Below are 26,883 nucleotides of genomic sequence, written 5' to 3'. Positions count from 1 at the left end.
CTTTATTGCTTGTTATGATTTTGCGTAATTGTCAATTTTGTCCATTAGTTACTCCTGGTTCTTTAGAATTTTCATGTACAAAGGGTGTATTTTGAACAATGATATCTACATCTGCAGGATCTTCAACTAGCTCAATAGTTCCTGAACCAATGATCTTACCTCTTTGGTTGCCTCTAAAGCCCACAATATTGGACGAAAATTGGTCAAATAACATAAGCCCTTAAGTGTTGATGATAACAAATCATATTTGAGAACAATTAAGATACTCTAATGTGTGGTTAAGTGTGTACAAAATTCTATGGAGATAGTGTTATGCCTCTGGACCAAGTCAACTATCTTGACTCTGGTCAACGCTCAAGACCTTGAAGTAAAGCTCTATGTCATAGATATAGACAAGTCTATGTATTAGGATCAAGGTCAAGCTATGTGGAAGTCATAACACCTTGGTTCAAGCCTCTGGACTGAGATCCTATGTACAAGTGTTTGACTTAAAGACATGTTATTGATACATGCAACGCCTCTTTGTTAAGAAGAAACTTTGTTTTGACTTATGCAATTGAGTAAAATTCATTAAGAGCATCATTGATCAAAATGAATGCTTGATATGTTGACTGTGTTTAATCAATAATCTCACAACATTCAATCAGGCCTTCAAAAACAAAGAACTCTTCAACAATGGTCATCAAGTTTTGCCTCTATATAAAGCACCAAGCGTTGTGTGAAGAAGGTTACGACGCTTGAACATGTACATGTATATACAAAGTCTAACTTATTTGTATACCATTGTACTTGAAATTCTTATATGTTCATAGTATATACCTTGTATAGAAAATCAAAAGAGATGCACACTTATAATGTGTTATACTTAATTTGTTTACTACTCCTAAAGTTTGTGTAAATACATATGTTGTAATCACTCTTTGTAAATCTCTAAATTGATATTAGGAAACCCTCTAGGTTTGAAGCAAGAAAATTCAAGACTAGGTTGTCTTAGTATTGTTGTAATTAGAATTTGACTTTAGTGGAAAAATCCCTCATTTCTCCACACTAAATGTACAATATTATAGAAATGAGGGTATTATCTAAAAAAAATCCCTCATTTCTCCACATTAATTTTGAAACAATTTTTTTTTGTTAAAACGACACTCATTTTAAAACAGATGGAGTAGTATTTTCCATATCAGACAGATATATCAATAATTTAATTAAGCTTTTCTTATAATAAAGATCGGTGTGATGGTTTTTTGAAGAGGTTTTGGTGTAAGTAGTGAGCGATAGATGTTTGAATTTTTTTTTTTTTTGTGGTCATTGCCTCATTGGTAATGGAGTTTGGGATTTCGGCTCAAATATATATGGTGTATGCGGTTGCGGAGGTTTAGTTTTGATTTTAGTGTTGACTTTGTTGGTTAGCTTTTGTTAGTGTCTTTATTGATATTTATGTTCTACAATGCGTATGAGTTTTCTTTTGGATGCTCTGCTTGTATACGACGCTTATTGTTTTCTTGGTTTCTTCTTTACCGATTTTTGTCCGTATTATGCAAGAATTTGGTTATTAACAAAATTTTGTTGGAAAAAAAAAAAAAAAGGAGCGAAGGGAGTAAAACCTACTTTTTCCAATATAAAGTTCTTGGAAGTACGTATGAGCCCAAATATAAATAGCTTCTAGGGCGCAAGTAGATTTTTTAACAACCAAAGTTAATTGTTAATATTGGTTATTCTGTTAGTATCTTCGATCATGATACTGTAGTTATCTTCATATCTTTGGTGTGCATGCCTTGGAATATCTTTAATATTATTTATTCATAAAGACATCTCTAATACTATTTGAAAGATCAAATCCTAACTAAACCCTAAATAAAGCTGCACGGTTTAATACTTTTTTCAAACAACTAATATTTTTTAAAATATGAGAGTGACAAAAAAGATAACTTACAAAAACTCTAGCCCAGCTACTTAACCTAAAAGACTATCTAAAAACCAATTATAATAACAAAAAACAATAATAAGAATTAAATAGTCAATACACAATTCTTAATTCTTAATAATGACAAAGATGCATATTTTCATTTGAAGTTTGGTTTCTTTTCACCGTCATCGCATGTTTACATGACATTTTGACGTATTTTTTTTTTTTTTAAAAATAGTTTACGGAACATGGATTTTTGTTGTGATTTTGCAAATCGTGACACTAAACTCACACAAATAGTCTATTTTTATTTTTATTTTGACAAAAATAAACGATATTCATTCATTCAAATTGATAAAGTACATCGCCACAATGAAAATTCACTAAAAACAAAAAGAATTAACATGTGAATAAACTCACAACATCCATGTTAATAGCATAAAACAACAAAGTATTAAAGCCTACACATATGACTATATTTAAGTCTCCATAATACGTATGTCTTCGGATCTGCATCGTTGACGACTTCAAAGTCATTGATTTGATTTGTACTGGATCGAAGCTGATCTGACAACCTGAATCGAACAAATACCTGAACGAAACAAGAAAGATAAACAACGTCGCACAAAGACGACGAACAAAACAATGTCGCACTAAGACGATGAAATCAAAAAATAGATGTGAAAATCACTTATTTCAATAAAGGGAAATAGAATTAAAGGGGTGATTTTGGGTCAAAATTAAATTGACCCTATTCACCCCTCTTTGGTGGATGAAGGAGAAGAAACTAAGATTTTAGTGACGACTCACAAGAGAGAAGGAGAAGAGATGTCCTATATATATATATATATATATATATATATATATATATATATATATATATATATATATATATATATATAGTCTTGTCATACCCCAATTTTTGACCTAAGATTATATAATGGGGGTACATAATTGTGTGAACGAAGTAAGCACTAGCAAAATATTGTTTGGAAATGATAAATTAAATATTTGATTTAATCATTGTTAAAAAGTGCTTTTCTCTGTCTCCATGTTTTGCTAAAATATTTTAGAACGCAATCTAAAATATTTTGGAACACAATCCGAAATATTTTGATAGGCAATCTAATATATTTTACTGCTTGATCTGAAATATATATTTTGATACTCAATAATATATATTTATGTACTGAATAACATATTTATGTACTGGATAATATATTTTTGTACTCAATATGATATATTTTTGTACTCAATATGATATATTTTGGTAGGCAATCTAATATATTTTAGTGTTTGATCTGAAATATATATTTTGATACTCGATAATATATATTTATGTACTGAATAATATATTTCTGTACTCAATATGATATATTTTGGTACTCAATTGAGATATTTTTGTACTAGATGAATTACTTGTTCCCAAAGTTTATCACCTATTAGCTGTGAAGTTTCTCTATAAATAGAGAGCTCACACAATGCATTCTGTACACCGAAATTCACAGTTGATGCTTCCTGTGCTTTTCCTCTCTTCTCCCTTCTTAGACTTGTCTTGACGAGTCTTTATTCTTTTTCTACTCCTTTCTGTCCCTTTCGATTTCAAGGTATTTATTTTTTTATTTTGCTCTTATGTTATAAAAAATGCAAAAAAAATTAGATTATGTTAAGAGATTTTATGGTGATTCAACCTCACTACAAAATTCTCATGCTTTAGCTTTAGGTTTCATTTATCATTCAAAATAACAAAAATCACAAAAAAAATATTTTTTTTACAATAAACCTTGATCTTATATCAAGTGACCGTCTTTTTATTTTATTTTTTTAATTCTATTTCAAGTCCATTTTCTTTTAAATTAAAAAATACAAACAGATTCTTATTTGCCACTTGACTTTTCATTTTAAAACCTTTTTCAAAACTAATAAAAAACACAAAACCAATCAAACGTCAATTTCTACCCCGAACTACGAGGTTTTGATCCCTCACGGGTACGTAGGCAGAGGACCATATCCTTCCAAATCAATAAAAATGTAGATAATTAGGTCTCACTTTCTTTTTCTTTTAATCATCACTTTCATTCCATTTCTTTTAAGCAAGCAAGTTTATAGCACATTAATCAAATAAAACCAAGAGGTTCCCGTAGAGTACTACGGACATAAAGGGTGCTAACACCTTCCTTTTATGTAACTAACCCCCGAACCCTAAATCTTTTCAATGGGGTAGTTTGAACTTTTTTCCCCTTTTTCTTAAAAAATTAAATGTTCAGTCGTGAAATAAATTAGTGAGTCAAAAGCTAATCAAATAGCCTTGATCTCCAAAAAATGACGCGACAAGTCTATTTATTTTTAACGAGTTAGATTATACTTATTATTTCCGATAATATATTTTTTGTTACAATATTTTCTATAGTATATCTTTATTTTTTTTTTACAATCCGATAAAATATCATTGTCTATAGTATATCTTTTATTTTTTTATTTTTACAATCCGATAATATATCATTGTTTATCTGAAAAACACACGTTTTCTTATTAGTCAATAATAATTTCCAAGACAATACCTTGAATATGGTGTAATATGCATTACGTAATACTAATGAATCAGATTTTGAAGGTAGATATTGTAATTAACAATATATCCAATTTTGGTTGATAAATTAAAAAGTCATTTTGCAGGATGGTGACAGACATTCCAGGGACAACAGATTCCACATTTGGTAGGTTTCATAGATTTGTTAATATACTAAAATAAATTTGCACATTGAATTTGAACGCATTGATCATTCATGTATGTAACCAGTACTTGTTGAAAGAAAGAAAATACACTGAGCCCTATAGTAATATTTTGTCCTATTCAAGCAAGAAAAGGGTAAGAAGCACTATTGTTAATGCCTATTTCAATGCAAGAAGGGCAACGGCTCCTAGAAGGCGTGCTATCTAGAGCTATATGGCCATCAATCAGAAGCCACTACATGATCATCATTTCGAGGCTATATGCTAGCTTGAAATAACAGCTTTAGCTTGCTGAAGTTAATTTTAGTTTAGTGAATTTCATTGAATTAAGAAAAAAGATTGTTAGTTAATGACATTTAGAGCATGTAACTTATGTTGATGCTAGCTTATTAATGTTCGTTTTGAATTGATGTAATGCTGTTTTTTTAATTTATAAACTTTCCAAGCTTCCATGACATGAACAAGATTAGTCATCTCAATCTACTCAACTATATATGTTGGTATAGCTAAGCTTTGTATTGGTGAAGGATCGTGTTAAGTGTGCGTGCGATAGAACAAAATGGAATTTCTTAAGGGTTAAGATGTCTAGACACCAAAACACTTCGTGATACGTATTGAAGGTTTTCTATGGTATTCTCATACGTCCTCGGTCTATATATATGCATAGAGTCCAAAGGAATACATCCTCGGAATTACGTCTTGCTCACCAAGTTCTCTAAGTCACACATGTCATTTTCTATAGTCTCGGATCCTATGACACATGGTATAGAAAAACTCCCCGGATCCTTAAGTTTAGGTGGCAATTTGTTTTGGATAGTTGCACTACATTCTTTCGTAGGGTTCATCGTCTCATCCTCCTCAATTTTTCTTTTGTTAGGAAGAATTTCTTTTAAATTTTTTGCATAGGAGGGCATTTGAGACAGATCTTCGGTAAAATGAACATTAATGTAGGGCTTGTTTAATATTTCAACACATTTCCTAAATTGCTCATCTAACTTAGACTTGGCAAACCTTTGCGAGAAAGAAATTTTTGGCTTATAAGGGGGTGGTGTAATCGGCTTTTCACTTTCTACCTTGGTTTCATCACCTTGTGGCTCATTACTCTCTTTCACACCTCACTTGTTTTGGGTTTCCCTACAGGGTCCTCTAGTTGCCTACCATTTCTAAGTGTAACAACATTCAAATTATCAAGGGCAGAAACTTCATACATACATGCCTCTTTTTTAGAGGGTGAAATAACAACAACAATGATGGCTCTCTCACTTGTCCACTGATAGTGGTTTTAGGTCATGTCCTCGATCAAAGCATATGCTCCTGTGTAAATTTTATTCATCAAAGCTCCACCTGCAGCTGCATCAACATTCATTTTTTATTATCTTTCAATTATAAAATCACTTAACTCCCCGGCAGCTGCACCAAAAACTTGATGGAGTAAATCTGCAAGTGCACGGTTTACCGATGTAGTAATAAAAGATTATCGTTCCAACAGGGAGTTATGAGTTCAATTAAATTTTAACAATGATTAGAAGAGAGTTTAAGCTGAAAAGTTTGGATTTTGTTTTAAGAAAATAACAATAATAATAAAAGCGCATTGAGGTTATTGATTCATCTTGGTGACAAATCCTTCAGAAACCAAACCCTAAACCTAGAACCTTATGTTGGACCTATTTTATAAAGACAAGTTTCTCTTTGGCTTTTCACATCTCCTCTCGGTCTCAGTGAATGTATTTCGTTAGCAACCACATCTATTCTCATGGTTGATTGCTATTGAAGCCCTTTAAGAACGACACTTTATTGTCTCAAGGTTTGCTAGACTATTCTCATGTTTCGCAATCCTTGTCTAATTTCACTTGTTCCAATATCTTCATCTTTCGATCCTTCGCTTGATATTTGTGATTATGAATTAAAAACCATTAAACTTCGCCTTTCGGTCCATCGATTAATACTTGTTAATTCATTATAAAAACGGTGAGATAGATTAGAAAATAGATTTACATAAAATTAGGGTTCGAGGTTTGGTTTGATAGGGATTAGGTCATTAGACTCATCCAACAATCCCAAGACAAAGAAGTCTACTCACTCATGTTAATTGTAGACATAGAGAAGAAGAAGAAGAACATAAAATAAAATAAATGAGAGCTTTTATTCAAAGATAACAATTGTCACTATTAATTTCCAAGAACAAAAGATGATTCAATATGTTTGCTAGTTGCTCTATTTATAGTCTATAACTACTTAAGTCCGAAGAAATACATTAATAGAATGTTCTGTTGAGGCAAAATCCCTAATTAATTTTAAAGATAATAAACTTTAATGATTAAGGATTAAATGGACTTTGATTAATTCCTTGGTATTTAACTTGTGCTCTTGACTGTTTTTACTAAGACATGAACAAGGTTTGAATCATACCAAGATGCATGAAATCAAAGGACATTGAATCCATGAACTAATTCTGAAGTTCAGAAAGTTAGTTCAGAAAGTTGATCAGAACGTTCTGATGATAGTCTAGAAGGTTGTTCATAAGCAACCCAGATTCATCAAGAACGTGAAGAACATGCAAGTACACTTGACATGAATAAAAGGTCCAGAAAAGTACATCTGCATGGATCTATCAACAAATAAAGGCATGGACAAGGAACTATGTCAAAAGGATCTTTAATGTTCATCCAAGACTATGAACATTAAAGTACTAGGAATATTCCAATGAGAATATTATCCTAGATGACGCATTCACTGCACTTCAGTTATGTCTTACTATTAGGTTTGATTACATTAAAAGTTAAGTCTTACAAATCAACCTAAAGTAAGAACAAATGGAACATTCTGAAATCAGAATGTTCACTTCTGCACATGTTTCCAGCCATGAACAGTGTAGTTGGTGGAAAGATGGAAAAGCTAGCAAAAGGAGATCTTGCATCAGAGATAACGTGTACTCTGAACAAAATCAAGCAAATCTCCTTGAAGCATGGGCCTGAAGATTGCAGATCCACTATCCTCTCTCTCCTACACCAAATCCAAGACAGATTTGAATCAACTTTATCCTACTTTTTCAAGCAACTTTTGATGCATATGGAGAAGTAACTCTTGAAGGATAAAACTTGAACAAATCTCATGTCACGTATTGGATGGACCCAGAAACTCATCATACATTCATCATTGATGAACCCAGATGAAGAACATCAACATTCTGATGAAGAACACAACAACATTCTGATGTTCATCCTGGGAACACAACAAAATTCTGATGTTCAGAATGTTCACCCAGATTTTCAAGTAAAAGCTTGTGGGGCCCAGGACACGTGGCATAACACCATTGGTCACCTTACAATGGCTATATGAGCCCAAAGACTCTATAAATAGAGATCAAAGGCTCAGCATTACTTGCACCATTGCAAAGCATACAAGAAAACAACTTGATTTTGTTTGAAGCTCTTGCAAATTGAAATTGATCAATCTCTAAGGCTTTTGTTTCCTTAGTGCAAATCAATACTCTTTGTTATCTCGTGCAAAGATAACTTTCTTCTTCCTCCTCCTCTGTTTGATTCTCAAACATTCAAAACTCCACAAAAATTGCAAAGCATACAAGAAAACAACTTGATTGTTTGAAGCTCTTGCAAATTGAAATTGATCAATCTCTAAGGCTCTTGTTTCCTTAGTGCACATCAATACTCTTTGTTATCTCTTTAAAGATAACACTTCCTTCCTTTCTTCTCTTGTCTGATTTCAATCATTCAAGCTTCAAACATCTTGTAAAGTCTCATCTAGCTTTAGGGGTACTAAAGTGTTAGTTTGAGCTAAAGGTGCAAAAGTCTAAGTGGGTAACTTAGCAAGAAGAAAAGAAAGTCTCATCTAGCTTTAGGGGTACTAAAGTGTTAGTTTGAGCAGAAGGAGCAAAAATTTAAGTGGGTAACTTAGCAAGAAGAAAAACAGATTTCATCTAGCTTTAGGGGTACTAAAATGTTAGTTTGAGCTGAGTTTGTAAAAGTCTAAGTGGTTAACTTAGCAACAGGGTGCAAGCCTGCTGAGGCTTAGAGAATACAGTTGTTGTAATTGTTCAGGTGAACAAGGATTGTAAGGTGCAGGATTTGAGAGGTTATCTCAAGCATCATAGTGGAAACTCTCACAAGATTGTGAGGAGTGGACTAACCCACATTGGGGGAACCACTATAAATTCGCTGTTTAATTTTTAAAGGGTCACAATTCAAACCCCCCTTCCTTGTGACTATTTTATCTACTTCATGTTCTACAAGAAACCATGGACTTTAGGTCAGAAATAAACTAAACAGGAAGCTTGTCCGAGAAGCAAAAACAACAAAAGGAGGTCCTGGGGGTTGCGCACGGCTGTGCCACTGGAGGAACGGGCCGTGCCAACCTCTCTGGTGGTTGATTTTCTTTGATATGTTGGAGGCACTCTGTCACCAAGGCATGGGCTGTGTCTAATGTTTTTGCACAAGGTTTTCATATTTTTGGCCCGAATCACCTCCAAATCTTCTTTCTTTTGCTCCAAGACTCAATCTTTCATATATTTGTTCCTGAAATTAAATAACTTGCAATTGAAGTAAAATAGTTCTAGAAAGGAAATAAAAACACTTAAAATCTAAATAAAACATACTCAAATAATCTATTAAAAACACTAATTAATGACTCATCAGGGAGTGACGAATGTTCGAGCCGCAATTTATGACCATTTGTCTACTTTTGTCAAATTATTATGGCTAAAATATGGTTTTAGTCCCTGCAAATATGTCTCGTTTTGGTTTTAGTCCTTGTAAAAAAAAAATTTGTAAATTTTGTTTTTGGTCCTTGCAAAATTTTTTGTTTTTGAAAATAGTCCCTGGAGGGACTATGACTATTTTCAAAAACAAAAAATTTTGCAGGACCTTTTTAAAAAACAAAATATTTTGCAGGGACCAAAAACTACAAAATGGGTTCAGTCATCATGTGCCACGTATGCAAATCATCACAAAAATGGGGTCAGGGACTATTTTCAAAAACAAAAAATTTTGCAAGGACCAAAAACAATTTTTTTTTTACAAGGACTAAAACCAAAACGAAGCATATTTGCAGGGACTAAAACCATATTTTAGCCAATTATTATTACTATCTTAGATTTGATGTATATTTGTTTCTATCCTTCATATTTCTTTTTCTCTCGTTTTTTTTTTTCTGAACAAAAGAGGGCAAAGCCCAAGAAATAAAAAAACTACAAAAATACAATAACACTTCTAGCAATTTAAGCCCAAGATATGTCGTTAAAAAGAAGATTCTAGAGCCTTTAAGAGGAACCTTCGGAATGCTTACATCATACAGAGAAGCTTCAATTTTTCAACTGTTCTTTTTTGGATTAATAGTCTTTTACCCTCCTGTAATATAAGTTATTTCCGATTTTCCCCTCTGTAAAATAGTTTTTTTGAATTTCATCCTTATAATTTGAAGATTTTTTGATTTTGGACCTTCATGGAAAATTTTACCCCCTGTAATTTGAGCAAATTTAGGTTTACCCCCTTGTAATTTGAGAAAATTTCGGTTTAACCCCATGTTAATTTGAGCAAATTTCGGTTTACCCCCTGCCATATCTTCGATTTTGTACAGTCAAAATTCATGAAGGTCCAAAACCAAAAATCTTCAAATTACAAGGACAAAATCCAAAAAATTTATTTTACAGGGGGTAAAACCGAAAATGACCTATATTACAAGGGGGTAAAACACTATTAACCCTTCTTTTTTAGACATCAACCATCTAGGTCCAAAAAAGACCACCATAAATCACGATGTCCATTGAATTCTTGTAAGAACCATCATAATTTAGACTTATCTAATTCCCATGAGGATGCTACCGACTGATGTAAATGGTCTCCTGTTGTCTTGGCCTTCTCGTCAAAAGAGTATACTCTTAGTGTTCAACTACCTTAACCATCCCAAGAATCATATGGGATAACTCGTTTAGACGTTAAAATATCTCTTTAAAAATAGATTTGTTTCTCCATATTCAAAAATGTCAATACGTGACCATGAAGATAGATTGTCAACACAAAAAAAAAAAAAAAAAATTTAAGGAAGATTGTCAACACAAAATTATACATACAAAACTAAAAGATAAAATTGAAATAAAACATGGTTACATAAAAAGTTACTACCCTATTTATATATCTTATTATATAGAAAATTCAGGTAAAGAAGGACAATTATAAAATTTACATAAAATGTCAAATTAAAAGAAAAAGCACATGTAAAAGGTTTCGTCAAATTAAAAGAAAAAGCACATGTAAAAGCACATGTAAAATGATAAATAAATTAGAGTGTAATAGGAGACTGACATGTATGTCTTTCAGTTTTTTAAAGAGTAAATATGCAATTACTCTCTTAAAATTGCAAGTTTCGTCGATTAATCCTTGATATTAACAAAACTTCAATTACCTCCCTGAAATTGCACAACGTTAATCAATTTACCCCCTCCGTCAAATTCTACTATTAATCAACATGACGTTTTGCAATTATCCTCTGAAGTTTTACACTTATATGCAAAATACCCCCGAACTTAAAAATTTATATATATTTTTCTTATCCTTGACTCAAGATATTAAAAGCAAACAATTAATAATTAATTTTACGACACAACATTATCCCTTCTTCGCCTTTCTCAAATTAAAGCATCTCCATCACTTCTTCAACTACAAGTAAGTAAGTTTCAACCATTTTTGTAACTTCTTGCATATCTCCATCACTTCTGCACCTATTAAGGCATATGTCTGGATGTGACCACTAACCTGGACTAAATTCTTGTAATGAATTTACCAAAATATAATTTATCACAAATGCTTTTCTTGAAGCCTGGGAACTTAAGTTTGAAAGAATTGAAGTGATATGGTTTAATGTATGTGTCCTCTATTATGCAGTTTTAAAATGCAAGTTACTTGAATCCTTAATACAAAACAACAGAAAAAAGGTTTCTGAAGCTTCAGCTTATTAATCAGAGATCAGATTTCTCATTTGCATTGTTTTCTGGTGGCCTCTCAAATGTAAGACCATCATTAGTTTGAACTAGTTAGTTACTTGTGTTATGCATTACTTATTACTTTGAACTTATATAAGCAAGTCATGACTCATGAATTCAATTGTTCTCTATAAACTTACAACAAATTACTCTTTTTTTTTGGATAAACCGGGAGAGTGGACATGCATTAAGAGAAAACATCGATATTCCAACTAGGTTGACACTCCGAGAAACTCCATCTTATGGAGAACAAATTACTCTTATACTACATCCCGAACTGAAAAAGAAAGTTAGGGGGATTTATCGCAACATTAATAGTTAGCTAAGTGTTCATTGTTTGGATGCATCTTGCACATAAGTGCAAAACTTCAAGAGGACAATTGCAAAATGTCATGTTGGCTAACAGAAGAATTTGACAGAGGGGATAAATTGATTAACATTGTGCAATTTCAGAGGAATAATTAAAGTTTTGGTTAATGTCAAGGGGTAATAGACGAAACTTACAATTTCGAAGATAATTGTCTATTTACTCGTTTTTTAAATGAAGACCATTGTCAACCTCCATAAAACTTACTATTTGAGTTTTGGATAAAATTATATAATTTACTACCGTTAATTTTTATCAAAATTATATTATAATTAGTTTATGTTTGATTCAAATAAAATAAAGAAAGACAATGAAAAATCAATTAACAGTAATAAATCTCGATTTATTTTGTATAAATCTCTCAAAAAAAAAAAATTATTAAGATTTATCTTGCGTGCAGAGAAGAGATATTCAATTGAATATAAAAAACAAAGAAAAAGACAGATCGAGCTGATCTGGTAAACGTCTGTCTATGTATGAGTACAACGTTCCTCTCCCCTATTTGTCGATCTGTCTCTGTTTTCATTCTTCTCTTCTCTTCTCTTACAACAATGGCCACTGGAGTTAGCAGAAAAATTTCAGCAGCATCAGCTCGTTCTCACACCAGAAGGGCCAACAAGTCCTCTTCGTTTCAGTTTCCTTCAGGTGGGTCTTTGCTTTTTCACTCTCTTTTCTCTTTTCTTCATCAAAGTTTTCATTTTTACCATTCAAAGTTTAATGGGTCGTGAGTTGTGATGAAGATGATTTTGTTTTGACTTTTGATATATATAATGAACTCATAGCTAGACTGAATATATTGATTCAACATAGATGAAGTTTATATACATGCGGGAATCTAACTGTACTAGTTCAGTTAGTTATGAATTCTAACTGAATTTAACTAACTAATTAGCTAACTGTGTAATACCCCCACAAGTTGAAGATTGATACTTGTTTATCAATCGATGCTTGTAAATGAGATGGAACAAATTCCGAGGAAGATGTGCTTTTGTGAAGATCGGATATTTGGTTTGCAAGACACAGTCAGCAGCTTCGTGTTATCACTATATTAGATTAAAACAGACAGCTTTGCACAAGAAATATGTAAGTCAGTACGCGAGTAATGCAATTCACAAGTGGCTGAAGCTATTGCATGGTATTCAGATTTATAGCTTGAGCGAGCAATAATTGATTGCTTTGTAGCTTGAGTTGGAACAACCAGTTAAGTCGGATTTACTATTACTGTGTAGATCTAGAGAAGAATTCCCACTGAAGAAAATTCCCTGAACCAGTATACCTTTCAAGTAGTGATGCGAGCTTTGAGCAGCCTTGAAATGACACACACTAACCTTGGATAGAAATTGGTAGAGTAGCTGAACGGGAAATGTGATATCAAGCTTAGTGGTCGTTAAGTGAATGCGATATCAATGTCATTGAAAAGGGCCCCATCATCGTGGTGCAAATGAAAACTAGGTATCATAGCAGTTGAAACCAGTTTGCTGCCAAGGACGCCCAAGACAGAAAGCAAGTGAGGCAGTGTTGTATTTGGCAAAGGAAAATGCCTTTAGGTGAGTGAGCAACGTCAAGGCCTAGAAAGAATTTTAAGATACCAAGATATTTTATGCCAAAGTTGTTGTCAAGGATACTCTTGATCCGGGAGAGCTTGGAAAGATGATCCTCAACCTGGACAATGTCAGCCACATAAATGAGGAGGGTTGTATAGGAGTAAGTTGTGATGTTGGTGAGCATCGAGTGGTCAGAATGAGCTTGATTGAATGCTAAGCTCAAATGTAAGGTGGACAAGCGTTTATACCATTCTCTACTCGCATTTATTAGACTATACGATGATTTAAGCAACTTGCAATCCCTGCGAAGGGAAGAGTTCATGAAACTTGGGGCATGGTCATGTAAACATCCTCCTTTAACTCACAATGAAGGAAAGCATTTTTCATGTTTCATTGTTGAATGTGCCGCCCTTTAATGATCGCAAAGGCAATGAGCATCCTCATAGTAGCCATTTTAGGAACCTGAGAAAAGGTGTTAAAGAAATGAATCCCTTCGGTTTCTGTCTTCCTTTTAACTCTGTACACCCATTTACGGACGATAGAAGTGACGCCAACAAGTTTATCCAGAATAGACAAATTACAGTTAGTTTCCAAGGCTTTTAATTCTTTGCTCTTAGCCTCGACCCAACTTGGGTACTTCCTGGCTTCTAAGTAGTTAGAGGATTCAGGGATAGCACCGAGGGAAAGGGCATAATCCTTGTGGCTAGAGGAAAGATTGAGACAAGAGAGGTATTCATGAATGGAATGAGTGCAATTAGAGGCGGAGGAGGAATTACAAATGTAATCCTGAAGGTGAGGTGGTGGTTTATGGGTTCTATGCGAGTGTCTAATTGTATTTGGAAATCGAAGGCCAGGAAGATTGGATAGGATCAAGTAGTGGAGTGGGAGAAGAGCTGGGAACAGGTTCAGGTGGCTGGAAAGAAGGGCGGGAGAAGAATTGATGTTGGATGAGAGTTCCCAACATTGGCTTTGGGTGATGGGGAAGGATCTTTTGCATGGGAAAATCTTCTCATGGAAGGTAACATTTCTAGAGACTAGAAACTAACACGTAACAGAAACAAGACTCTGATAACTATAGAACATCTTTCAACACTAAATCTTCATTCAAATTGTTTTAGTCTTGAATCAGTCCCTGTTGGCCTTAGTATGAAATTTATAGCTAGTTTTACCTGTGTTCAGCATAATGTGATTATTAAGTTGTATTTTGATATTTACTTATGGACTACTAACCATAATTTATGTTTTAAATTCTATCTTTATCTGCCTTTTAATTTGGCATTACAAACTCTCAGGAATTCTTAGAACAACACTAGCAGTGTTGTTAATTGGGGTTCTAGCATGGGCTTATCAAGTTTTGCAAGCTCCTGCTCCCAAAATATGTGGCTCTCCTGATGGACCACCTATAACAGCACCAAGAATCAAACTAAGAGATGGAAGGCATTTGGCATACAAGGAGCACGGTGTTCCTAAAGACACGGCAAAGTATAAAATCATCTATGTCCATGGTTTCAGCAGTTGCAGACATGACGCTGTGGTTGCCAAGACCCTATCACCCGTAATTTTCTATATTACAAATTTTTCTGTCTGATATACGTGCATTCTCATATTTCTTCATGATATATAATAATATATTTAATGTGAGCTTTTGTGCAGGATTTTGTCAAGGAATTAGGGGTCTACATTGTATCCTTTGATAGACCTGGTTATGGAGAAAGTGATCCCGATCCAAATCGTACGTTAAAGAGCATTGCCTTAGATATAGAAGAGCTTGCTGATCAATTGGAATTGGGGTCCAAATTCTATGTCATTGGTACTTCCCTGGGTGGGCAAATTGTTTGGAACTGCCTTAAGCACATACCTCACAGGTATGATTTAGAGTTTGTTTAAATTGACTTACTAGAGTTTATTTACTGCTGGCATAAAAACTTATGAGACTGTGGAGAGTTTATTGAAACAACTTATGACATGTGCATAAGTTGTTTTCAACATATTTTTCGTAAGCTCTCCAAGATAGCTTATATCAAAAGTTCAAAACAATTTGACTTTTTATTTTATTTTTATATGATACCTTATTTAGTTTATTTGTAGTTTTCTTCTATTGACACAAACTTTTTCAATACTGACAGGCTGGTAGGTGCAGCGCTCTTAGCCCCAGTCGTCAACTTCTGGTGGCCTGATCTTCCTGCAAACTTAACGGCCGAAGCCTATTCCCAATGGAAATTACATGACCAATGGGCGCTTCGTGTTGCTCACTACACGCCATGGCTAACATACTGGTGGAACACTCAAAGATGGTTCCCAATTATTAGTGTGATTTCTGGTAGTCCAGATATCCTTTCGAAACAAGACAAAGAGCTTGTAACTAAGTTCATGGATAATAAAGAGAATTATGTGGTAAGTATCAAGCTTTTAGATGATCGCAAAATTGAATTTGTTTTTCTAGAAGCAAAGTGATTTAGCTGATAGTTTTGATTGGTTGAATTGTTAAATTGATTTTGAATTTTGGCCGTGATTGTATATGTGAATATCAGGACTCACATTAGCTGCACAAATTCAGTTATATTCTATTGGAGTTTGGCCGTGATACATGTGTTTATTTTTAACTGTTTAAAGCTGCCTGCAATGAACAACTTTTACTGCTTAGGACCTGTTTGGATTGACTTATTTGAGTTTTTCTATTGACATAACATAAGCACTTGTGAGACTGTTTACGGAAACAGCTTATGACATGTCCATAAGCTGTTTTCAGATTATTTCCATAAGCTCTCCAGGATAATTTATGAATACAGATTATGACTATGAAAATAATTTGACTTTATTTTACCTTTTCTTATAGAAATAGTTTATACATAAGTACTTAATAAGCGTTTATGCTATAAGCGCTCAATTAAGTTGTTTGTCCTTATTATTCTTGATTTCCTAGGTTCAAGAGTTTTATTTGTAATCATGCTTTATGCTCTGTATTGTTGTCTTTCGGAATTGTATACTCTGTATTGTTGCTTTATGCTCTGTATTGTTGTCTCTCATGATATATAATAATGTCTTGTTTCAATTGGAATATTTCTCGTCTCAATTCTCATTGTAAATTTATAAATTTTTATGTGGTTTCAGGAGCAGGTACGACAACAAGGTGAATATGAAAGCCTCCACCGTGACATAAATATTGGATTTGGAAAATGGGAATATACTCCTTTGGATCTTCAAAATCCATTTCCAAACAATGAAGGTTCTGTTCATCTTTGGCAAGGAGATGAAGATATTATGGTTCCTGTCACACTACAACGATACATCGCACAAAACCTTCCGTGGGTTCACTACCATGAACTTTCAGGTTCTGGCCACCTTTTCCCTCATGCCGATGGTGTGAGTGAGACTATCATTAAGTTACTTTTAGGTGTGAAGTAGGCTTCTGTATTGATCACCGGCTATCCAGCCAGCTTGGGCATTTATTATCTCCGTTTCGGAGAATTCAAACTGAAGATCACACACAACACATATGATAAACTTTGAGCAACTTGAATGTAGGATGAATCTAGTTATTTCTTGATAGTTAAATATGTATGTTGTTCTTTTGTTTTAAAATTTACAGAAGTTGGGATGTTGTTTTTGAGATGTATATAGTCATCGTCAGCAATTAGATATTATCCTCGCCTTTTCCCGTGAGGATGCTTCAAGCTGATGTAAATGGTCTCCTGCTGCCTCGGCCTTCCCGTCAAAAGAGTATGCTCATAGTGCTCGATCTCCTTGACCATCCTAAGAATTACATTGGACGACTCATTGCTCGTAGTTGCAATTTGTTTCTCCATATCCAAAGCTGCAAATGCGCCACCAAGAAGACAAATTGCCAACTTAAAGAGCAAAATTATACATACAATTATTTAACTAAAAGTTAAAGTTGAAATAAACATGGTTACATAAAAAGTTACTACCTTATTTATATAGAAAATTCAGCTATTTTATTGATAAAAAAGGAAAATAATAAAAATTAAATAAAATATCAAATTAAAGGAAAAACACACAAAGGTTGGTCAATGATAAATAAACTAGGGTGTAATAGGACACTGACACGTATGTCTTGGTGTGTTATTTTTTTTTTTTAATGAAGATCATTGTCAACCTCCATAAAACTTAGATTGAAGTTTCGGATGAAACAATATATTTATTGCTGTTATTTTTTACTTTTACTATTGTATCAAAATTTAATTATAATTAGTTTATGTTTGATTCAAATAAAATAAAGAAACAATTGTCAATATTCATGAAAAATAAAATAAAGAACTGTCAATTGGAAGAAAAAAAAACCTAATATCATTTAGATGAGATGATAAAACATCTTTTTCCGCTTAATCGGTAATCCTACAAAATTGAAGACCCAAGATATTCATATAATAATAATAATAACAAAAATTGAAGAAAAAAACAAAGAAGAAGATCGATCGGCTCTTCTGTCTCTGTTTTAATTCTCACATAAATAAATAAGAGCCCGCTTTTTTTTTTTATAGTTTTTTAAAAAAAGAATCACTTTTTTAATCAAAATAATCACTTTTAAGAGTATTGTATGCATTTATTACAATTTAAAAAAGAAATCTAAAAAGAACTTCAAATGAGAAGCTATTAAAAACATTTTCTCAAAGAAAAAAAAAATTTAAAAGAGAGAGAAAATTAAATGTCAAAAGATTGAACTACTTTTTGACAAAAATTTCTTTTATATAAATATATTCAAACAAACTAAATTATTTATTTAAAAAATAATATTTTTTACCACGATCAAAATTATTCGATGTCAAAATCTTAATAAATGGGTCTAAATCTTTCAACATTTTTGTTTTTTTTCGAAGAAAATCTTTTAACTGTAGTTTCATTTTTTTCTGTTATTCTTCTCCTCTCTCACAACAATGGCCACCGGAGTTAACAGAAAAATTTCTGCAGCATCAGCTCGTTCTCACACCAGAAGGGCCAAAAAATCTACTTCTTTTCAGCTTCCTTCAGGTGGGTCTTGGCTCTTTCACTCTCTTTTCTCTTTTCTTCATCAAAGTTTTTATTTTTACCATTCAAAGTTTAATGGGTCGTGTTGTTCTTCAGCTTTATAATTCAGGTTACAAGAAAATTAGAATGAATATAGAATGATGAAGATGGTTTTGTTTTGATATATATATTGATTCAATTCAACATAATGAAGTTTATATACATGCTGGAATCTAACTGTACTAGTTCAGTTAGTTAGGAATTTAACTAACTAATTAGCTAACTGTGTAATACCCCCACAAGTTGAAGATTGATAAATGTTTATCAATCGAAGCTTGTAAATGAGATGGAACAAATGCCGAGGAAGAAGTGTTTTGGTGAAGATCGGATATTTGGTTTGCAAGAGACAAAATTAGCAGCTTCGTGAATTCAATGGATAGTTTCATAATTCATATTCTAGCCGCACGGAAATCAATCTCAAGATGCTTGGTTTTGCAGTATTGTGGAAGGCGCTTTTGTTATCACTATATAAGATTAAGAGGGACAACTTTACACAAGAAATATGTAAGTCAGTAAGCGAGTAACTGACTGAAGCTATTGCACGGTATTGAGATTTAGAGCTTGAGCGAGCAATAATAGACTGCTTTGTAGAATGATATGTAATCAAGGAATCCCCTAGGAAAGAGGTAGCAATATTTTTAGTGTGGTGTGAGTCGGAACAACCTACCCAATTGGAATTACTATAACCGTGAAGATCTAGAGAAGAATTCCCACCGAAGAAAATCCCCTGAACCAGTAAACCTTTCTAGTAGTGATGTGCTCTTTCAGCAGCCTTGAAATGACAGACACTAGCCTTGGATAGAAATTGGGAGAATAACTGAACAGAAAGTGTGTGTGATATCAGGCCCAGTGGTCGTTAAGTAAATGCGATATCAATGTCATTGAAAAGGGTCCCATCATCGTAGTGCAAATGAAAACTAGGTTCCGTAGCAGTTGAAACCAGTTTGCTGCCAAGTACGCCTAAGACAGAAAGCAAATTGAGACAGTGTTATATTTGGCAAAGGGAAATGCCTTTAGGTGAGTGAGTAGCGTCAAGGCCCAGAAATTTTTTTCAGATACCAAAATATTTTATGCCAAAGTTGTTGTCAATGATACTCTTGATCTGGGAGAGCTCGGAAAGATGATCCTCAACCTGGACAATGTTGTCCACATAAAGGAGGAGGGTTCTATAGTTTTGATGTTGGTGAGCATCGAGTGGTCATAATGAGCTTTATTGAATGCTAAGCTCAAATGTAAGGTGGACAAGCGTTTATACCATTCTCTACTCGCTTGTATTAGACTATACAATGATTTAAGCAACTTGCAAACCCTATGAGGGGAAGAGTTCATCAAACTTGGGGCATACCATCCTCCTTTAACTCACAATCAAGGAAAGCATTTTCCATGTTTCATTGTTTAATGTGCCGCCCTTTAATGATAGCAAAGGCAATGAGCATCCTCACAGTAGCCATTTCAGCAACCTGAGAAAAGGTATTAAAGAAATCAATCCCTTCAGTTTCTGTCTTCCTTTTGACTTTATACACCCATTTACAGCCGATACAATTGACACCAACAAGTTTGTCCAGAATAGACAAATTACAATTAGTTTCCAAGGCTTTTAACTCTTTGTTCTTAGCCTCAACCCAACATGGGTGCTTCCTAGCTTCAAAGTAGTTAGAGGATTCAGGGATAGCATCGAGGGAAAGGGCATAATCCTTGTGGCTAGAGGAAAGATTGAGACAAGAGAGGTATTCATTAATGGAATGAGTGCAATTAGAGGTGGAGGAGGAATTACAAATGTAATCCTGAAGGTGAGGTGGTGGTTTATGGGTTCCATGCGAGTGTCTATTTGTATTCGGAAATCGATGGCTAGGAAGATGGATAGGATAAAGTAGTGGAGTGGGAGAAGATCTGGGAAGAGGTTCAGGTGGTTGGAAAGAAGTGTGGGGGAAGAATTGATGTTGGATGATAGTTCCAACATTGGCTCTGGGTGAAGGAGAAGGATCTTTTGAATGGGAAAATCTTCTCATGGAAGGTAAAACAGGTAATAGAAACAATACTCTGATAACTATAGGACATCTTTCAACACTAAATCTTCATTCAAAATATCCAACAATTGTTTTTAGTCATGAATCAGTCTCTGTTGGCCTTAATATGTGGTTTATAGCTAGTTTTACCTGTGTTCAGCATAATGTAATTATTAAGTTGTATTTTGATATTTACTTATGGACCACTAACCACAATTTATGTTTTAAATTGTATGTATCTTCCTTTTAATTTGGAATTACAAACTCAGGAATTCTTAGAACAACATTAGCAGTGTTGTTTATTGGGGTTCTAGCATGGGCTTATCAAGTTACGCAAGCTCCTCCTCCCAAAGTATGCGGCTCTCCTGATGGACCACCTATAACAGCACCAAGAATCAAACTAAGAGATGGAAGGCATTTGGCATACAAAGAGCATGGTGTTTCTAAAGATGTTGCAAAGTATAAAATCATCTTTGTCCATGGTATCAGCACTTGCAGGCATGACGCTGTGGTTGCCAACACCCTATCACCCGTAATTTTCTATATTATAATTTTCTTCTGTCTGATATACGTGCATTCTCATATTTCTTCATGGTATGTAATAATATATTTAATGTGAGCTTGCCCAGGATGTTGTTAAGGAATTAGGGGTCTACATTGTATCCTTTGATAGACCTGGTTATGGAGAAAGTGATCCCGATCCAAATCGTACGTTAAAGAGCATTGCCTTAGATATAGAAGAGCTTGCGGATCAATTGGGATTGGGGTCCAAATTCTATGTCATTGGTTTTTCCATGGGTGGACAAATTGTTTGGAACTGCCTTAAGCACATACCTCACAGGTACGATTTAGTGTTTGTTTGAATCGACTTACTAGAGTTTATCTACTGGCATAAACACTTGTGACACTGTTAGGTCTACTGGCATAAACACTTGTGAGACTGTTAGGGAGAGTTTAAGGAAACAACTTATGACATGTGCATGAGTTGTTTTCAGCATTTTCCATAAACTCTCCAAGATAGCTTATATCAAAACAATTTTACTTTTTTTTTTCTTTCTTCTAGAAATAGTTTATACATAAGCACTTATATTATAAGCGTGTAGTTAATTTGGTTATCCAAACATACCTTATTTGTAGTTTTCTTCTATTGACACTAACTTTTTCAATACTGACAGGCTGGCAGGTGCAGCGCTCTTAGCTCCAGTCGTCAACTACTGGTGGCCTGATCTTCCTGCAAACTTAACGGCCGAAGCCTATTCCCAAATGAAATTGCATGACCAATGGGCGCTTCGTGTTGCTCACTACACGCCATGGTTAACCTACTGGTGGAACACTCAAAGATGGTTCCCAAATTTTAGTGTGATTACTGGTGGTCCAGACATCCTTTCGAAACAAGACAAAGAGCTTGTAACTAAGTTGATGAAAAATAGAGAGAATTATGTGGTAAGTATCAAGCTTCTAGATGATCGCAAATTTGGAGTTGTTTTTCTAGAAGCAATACATAAAGTGATTTAGCTGATAGTTTTTATTGGTTGAATTGTTAAAAATTGATTTTGCTCTAATATCATCCAAACTAGACAACCACTCCATCCCCAACACCGTATCCACACCTCCTAACTCAAAGACAATTAAATCTTGTTTAATTTCCAGTCCTTGAACCAGCAACTCTAATTGAGTGCACACTCCTTCTGAACGAATTTTTCTTTCATCTCCCACTTCTGCTGTGTATGGTAGAGTACTCTCCACCTGCAATTCCTCTTCTTTAACCAGCAAGGAAGATATGAAGTTGTGTGATGCCCCACAACCTATCGGGACCGCAACTTGTTTATCACCCACCATTCCCCACATTTTGATAGATTTCATAGAAGTAAGGCCAGATATACGCAAAGATAATTGCAAAGCTTTCATCTCTGTTTCTTGTTCATGCTCTTCGGACTTCTCCTCCTGCACATCATTTTCTCCTTCTTCCTCCAGCAATGGTTCAGCCCATATGCCTAGGCCTCCTATATTTTTAATTAATTAGAGGTTTAACAATTTTATTTAGAAAGCCTAAACAACTTATTTAGAAAGTTATAAGAGCAATGCTGCTTTCACTTGGTTAGCTTGGCATAACGAGTGAATCAATTCATAGTGTGCCTTGTATTTATCAATCTTCCCTCCGCATCCATACCTGAAGTTTATTGACTCAGTCCTTTTGGTAATTGATGTTGCAGTTATCAGACAAATGCAAAACAACTTTTGGCTTCTACAAATATAAGCACTTTTCTAAGAATGAAACCTTTTGAGTTTTCTCCACTAATAATAAAATTAGATTTATGAGAATCTGATGATCTGAGAAGTGGTTGATCAATTGTACCTTCAAATTTCAGATTAGCCTCAATTTAATTGAGCTTAATATTCTGCAGTGTTTTTTTCGTCGACTAAATGCTTTCTTTCATGATATCTAATAATATGTCTTGTTTCGATTGGAGTGTTTCTTGTTACAATTCTCATTGTAAATTCATAACTTTTTATGTGGCTTCAGAAGCAGATAAGACAACAAGGTGAATATGAAAGCCTCCACCGTGATTTAAATATTGGATTTGGAAGATGGGAATATACACCTTTGGATCTTCAAAATCCATTTCCAAACAATGAAGGTTCTGTTCATCTTTGGCATGGAGATGAAGATATTATGGTTCCTGTCACACTACAACGATACATCGCGCAAAACCTTCCGTGGATTCACTACCATGAACTTCCAGGTTCTGGCCACCTCTTCCCTAATGCTGATGGTGTGAGTGAGACTATCATCAAGTCACTTTTAGGTGTGAAGTAGGCTTTTGTATCGGTCACCGGCTATCTGGTGTTAGCGTCGGCATTTATCATCTTTGTTTGAGAGCAATGTGGGCTGTAGGATGATTAAATATACACAATGTTCTTTTGTTTTAAAATTTAACAGAAGCTGGGATGTTGTTTTTGAGATGTATTTGGTGATAGTCATCATCAGCAATTAGATATTATCCACCTAGATGAACATGCACTTTGTGAAACAGATGAAAGCTGATAACTTTTACGAAATGAATGCATTTGATGGAGTATTGTTAGTCTATGTTGGGTTTAATTGCACTCTTTTTAGTTATTTTCTTTCTAGGGTGAGGGGCGTGGAGTTTGATCCTTGGTTCATTTGTTTAGAGAAAATTCAATTGGGAGAGGAGAACCTATCTTATATGTCCAACATGTTCCTCGATAGAGATTAGTCACAGTTGAATCTTTACTTGATCAACAGGTGCCTTGCTGTTAGTCTTAGAAATCGTGGTTGGGCCTAACACAACCCCACAAAACTGGTTTTTGAGGTGAGGATTGCCCCCACTTATAAACACGTTGTCAGGTCATGTCCTGTCCGATGTGGGACTCTTAACACACCCCGTCACGACCAGCACTATTGGACTTGGTTCGTGGATATAAATGGTGGGTGGTCCGATAGCGGAAATCTGATAGCAGGTGGCCCAATGGATCTTGGAGAGGCTCTGATATCATCTTAGAAATCGCGGTTGGGCCTAACACAACCCCACAAAACCGGTTTTTGAGGTGAGGATTGCCCTCACTTATAAGCACATTGTCAGGCCATGTCCTGTCCGATGTGGGACTCTTAACAGTTAGGTTGGATATGTAGATTTGGGTTTTCTCCACACAGAAAATGTTCCCAACTTGCCAAGAAAACTGATAAAAAAATCCAGTCAAAGAAAACAAACAAAGGGTAGTTTCTCATAAATGTATGGATATTTTATTTTACGGCTTAATAATCATGTTGTGTAGCAGTGCTGCATATGATGTCTTTTGCTTGCTTTCTTAATTGGCAAGGTCTTATGATTGTTATCATACCTTGCAGAAGGAAAGCCTATTACACTTATGACTTTTTTTTTTTTTAAAGTTGTTTGTACTTCTATTAACAACAAATGTTAATATAATTAGTATTATATTTGGTGTGGGAATTGAACCTCCATTTCTTAATTCTCATGTTCTAATCGCCAATTCAACCTTATATATTCTTTTAGACGAATGCTAACATGTGTCTTTAAGGAAACATGTTAATGAACTCGATATAGAAATATATGTCTTAATAGCCGTGCATTCATCTTTTTAAAAGTCAAAATATTATGTTTTTCAATGCAAAATTGTTACTTTTTGGTTCCTTAACATGTGTCATTAGGGCAGATTTTAGCAACACCTATTGTTGCTTCAGAGTCTCAGCAAGGAAATGTCATCATATCTGCACATCATTCTTCACTTAAAGTACTGTAATATTACAACAAGTCAATAACACATGCATAGACACAAAAAAAATTGGAGAAGGGTTGAAAACTCCCAAAACAAAGAAAGAAGTAAAAGAGAAACTAAAACCCAACATATGAAACAATAAAATAGACACGGCATCACACACACGGCATTGACAAGTTTAAACTAGTAACATATACTGACACGTGTCGGACATTAAATACATCTTTGATTTGAAGTGTTGATGCTACATAGAATAAGACTCGAACTCTGAAACTGAAATGTAACAATGGATAATATGACTTCCATTAACTACTAATCTACCTTTCTTGTTTAGGATCTAATTTTCTTTTCATGGTTCCAATCTGTTTAGAACTCAATCCAAAAGCTTTTTGCAAAAGCTCCTCATCAATCCCTGAACCAAACACAGCAGAAGGTATCTTTTGCAATCCAGGATTCTGGCTATTAAAACTACCAAACAAAGTAACAACTTCATCACCAACATTCATCATAAAATGAACAAGTCCTCTAGGAAACACCATAACCTCACCTTGTTCAAGTATTCTAGCAAAAACCTTGTTGTTAGAATCAACAAAACCTGAATACACTTTTCCTTGAATCACATGAATTAGTTCAGTGGCTCTTGGATGAAAATGTGGTGGATTGATTCCTCCAATTTCAATATCTGTTCTTGCAAATGACATTCCTAGTGTGTTGAGACCTGGAAAATTTGTAGGGTTTGCAGGCATTACTGCTAAACCTGTTTCTGAGAAGTTTCCTGATGTTTTCATGTTGGAGAAGATAAAGTCATTGGTGATGACTTCTGAGGAGTTTTTGCATGGGAGAATGGTGTGAAAGGTATGATGTGTTTTGATCATGGATGCTAATATTGGGTTTGGTATGCAGAAGTCTTGGACTGGATCAGGGTCTGAGGCTAATGTGATGATGGCTAAGTTGAGGGAGAAAATAGAGAGCAAAAGCCAAAGGTTCTTTTGTGTGGACATTTTTTTGTTGAATAATTAGATTGAGCTTGAGGTTGCTTATATAGAAATAAAATACATAAAGTATGTACAAATTCTAGTTTGTCATAAAAAAAATATAAAAAAAAAAGTAGAACAAGTGTAATCAATCTACTAGTAGTCTACTTACATGACGTGTCGGTTCAGTGATAAGAGTATTTGTGTGATGGATCCCCACCTTTTATAAATTTTTATACAAGTTGAAAATGGGTTGCACCACGCTCTTGGAATGATTACATGGTATATGTAATACACAAAGGCTTTATTGCAGGAACAATTAGGCACATATTCTGTAATTAATGCTTCAAAACTATAATCTATCAAATAAGGGTCCTACTAATTGCCAACTTTTGTAACAAGTACATGGTTTGCTACATTATAATAATATTTTAGAAGTCATACGTTAAATTAATCAACAGTAATTGAATCATAAGCTAGTCCACGCTATGTATGAAACGGTGCTGACATTGATTATGATTAAAATGATTAATTAGAATCTGTGTTTTGATTTAACAGGGAATTACACCCTGCGTGCACCAGCACCACTACTAGCACTAAGGTGTATTCATGTTGGTTCATTGGCAAACCATTCATTTTGTTTCATTTTATATAAGCATGGCATGTATTTATGTATTTTATTTATGGTGCTGCATGTTCTCATTGCTTTGCTTGTTTGTGAAGGAAATCTAGCTAATGAGTAGGCTAAATCAGAATGATGAATTTTAATCCACGCATTGCTGATGTGGTTGTAAATGTCAGCACTCAACAGTATCGGTGTTGCTCGTGGTCCTGTTGGAATGAATAGTGGAATTCACTCTCCTAAGTTGCTTTCTTATAAATCACAAATATGTGTCAGCAACATACTTTCTGACATACATTTCATAATATTTTTTCTATTGATTAATATTCGCATGAGTTATGCAAAATTTGTATAGGATCCACATACTATAATGAAACTCATGAATTTTCAACGAATAAAAAAGAGTGTTGAGATATGTGTATTAAATAGTCTCTTTCTAATATTAATCAAAT

At 34.2% G+C, this 26,883-nt stretch overlaps 3 protein-coding genes across 4 annotated transcripts; 2 read left to right on the top strand and 1 right to left on the bottom strand.

Annotated features, from left to right (window-relative positions):
* The first annotated feature begins 12,441 nt into the window (after positions 1 to 12,441).
* Positions 12,442 to 17,223, top strand: LOC25483835 (uncharacterized). Its single transcript, XM_013612547.3, has 5 exons — positions 12,442 to 12,645; positions 14,837 to 15,099; positions 15,198 to 15,409; positions 15,671 to 15,938; positions 16,656 to 17,223. The coding sequence occupies exons 1-5, from the start codon at positions 12,477 to 12,479 to the stop codon at positions 16,947 to 16,949; spliced, it is 1,206 nt and encodes a 401-aa protein (XP_013468001.2). The 5' UTR covers positions 12,442 to 12,476; the 3' UTR covers positions 16,950 to 17,223.
* A 1,145-nt stretch (positions 17,224 to 18,368) lies between these two features.
* Positions 18,369 to 23,666, top strand: LOC25483834 (uncharacterized). Of its 2 annotated transcripts, none has more exons than XM_039827229.1 (5): positions 18,369 to 18,533; positions 20,845 to 21,107; positions 21,205 to 21,416; positions 21,751 to 22,018; positions 23,106 to 23,666. In XM_039827229.1, exons 1-5 carry the CDS (start codon positions 18,440 to 18,442, stop codon positions 23,391 to 23,393), a joined length of 1,125 nt encoding a protein of 374 aa, XP_039683163.1. In that variant the 5' UTR covers positions 18,369 to 18,439; the 3' UTR covers positions 23,394 to 23,666. The 2 variants fall into 2 exon arrangements, with proteins under 2 accessions (XP_039683163.1, XP_013468000.1); XM_013612546.3 differs by having other exon boundaries at positions 18,370 to 18,533; positions 23,100 to 23,666.
* A 1,152-nt stretch (positions 23,667 to 24,818) lies between these two features.
* LOC25483833 (germin-like protein subfamily 3 member 2) lies at positions 24,819 to 25,885 on the bottom strand. The gene has a single exon (XM_013612545.3). The coding sequence runs from the start codon at positions 25,834 to 25,836 to the stop codon at positions 25,153 to 25,155; it is 684 nt and encodes a 227-aa protein (XP_013467999.1). The 5' UTR covers positions 25,837 to 25,885; the 3' UTR covers positions 24,819 to 25,152.
* Between the last annotated feature and the right edge of the window lie 998 nt (positions 25,886 to 26,883).

Source organism: Medicago truncatula, chromosome 1, assembly GCF_003473485.1.
Source record: "Medicago truncatula cultivar Jemalong A17 chromosome 1, MtrunA17r5.0-ANR, whole genome shotgun sequence".
Lineage (NCBI taxonomy): Eukaryota > Viridiplantae > Streptophyta > Magnoliopsida > Fabales > Fabaceae > Medicago > Medicago truncatula.
The sequence above is the reverse complement of the archived record's forward strand: the minus strand, read 5'-3'. Positions and strand labels throughout refer to the sequence as shown.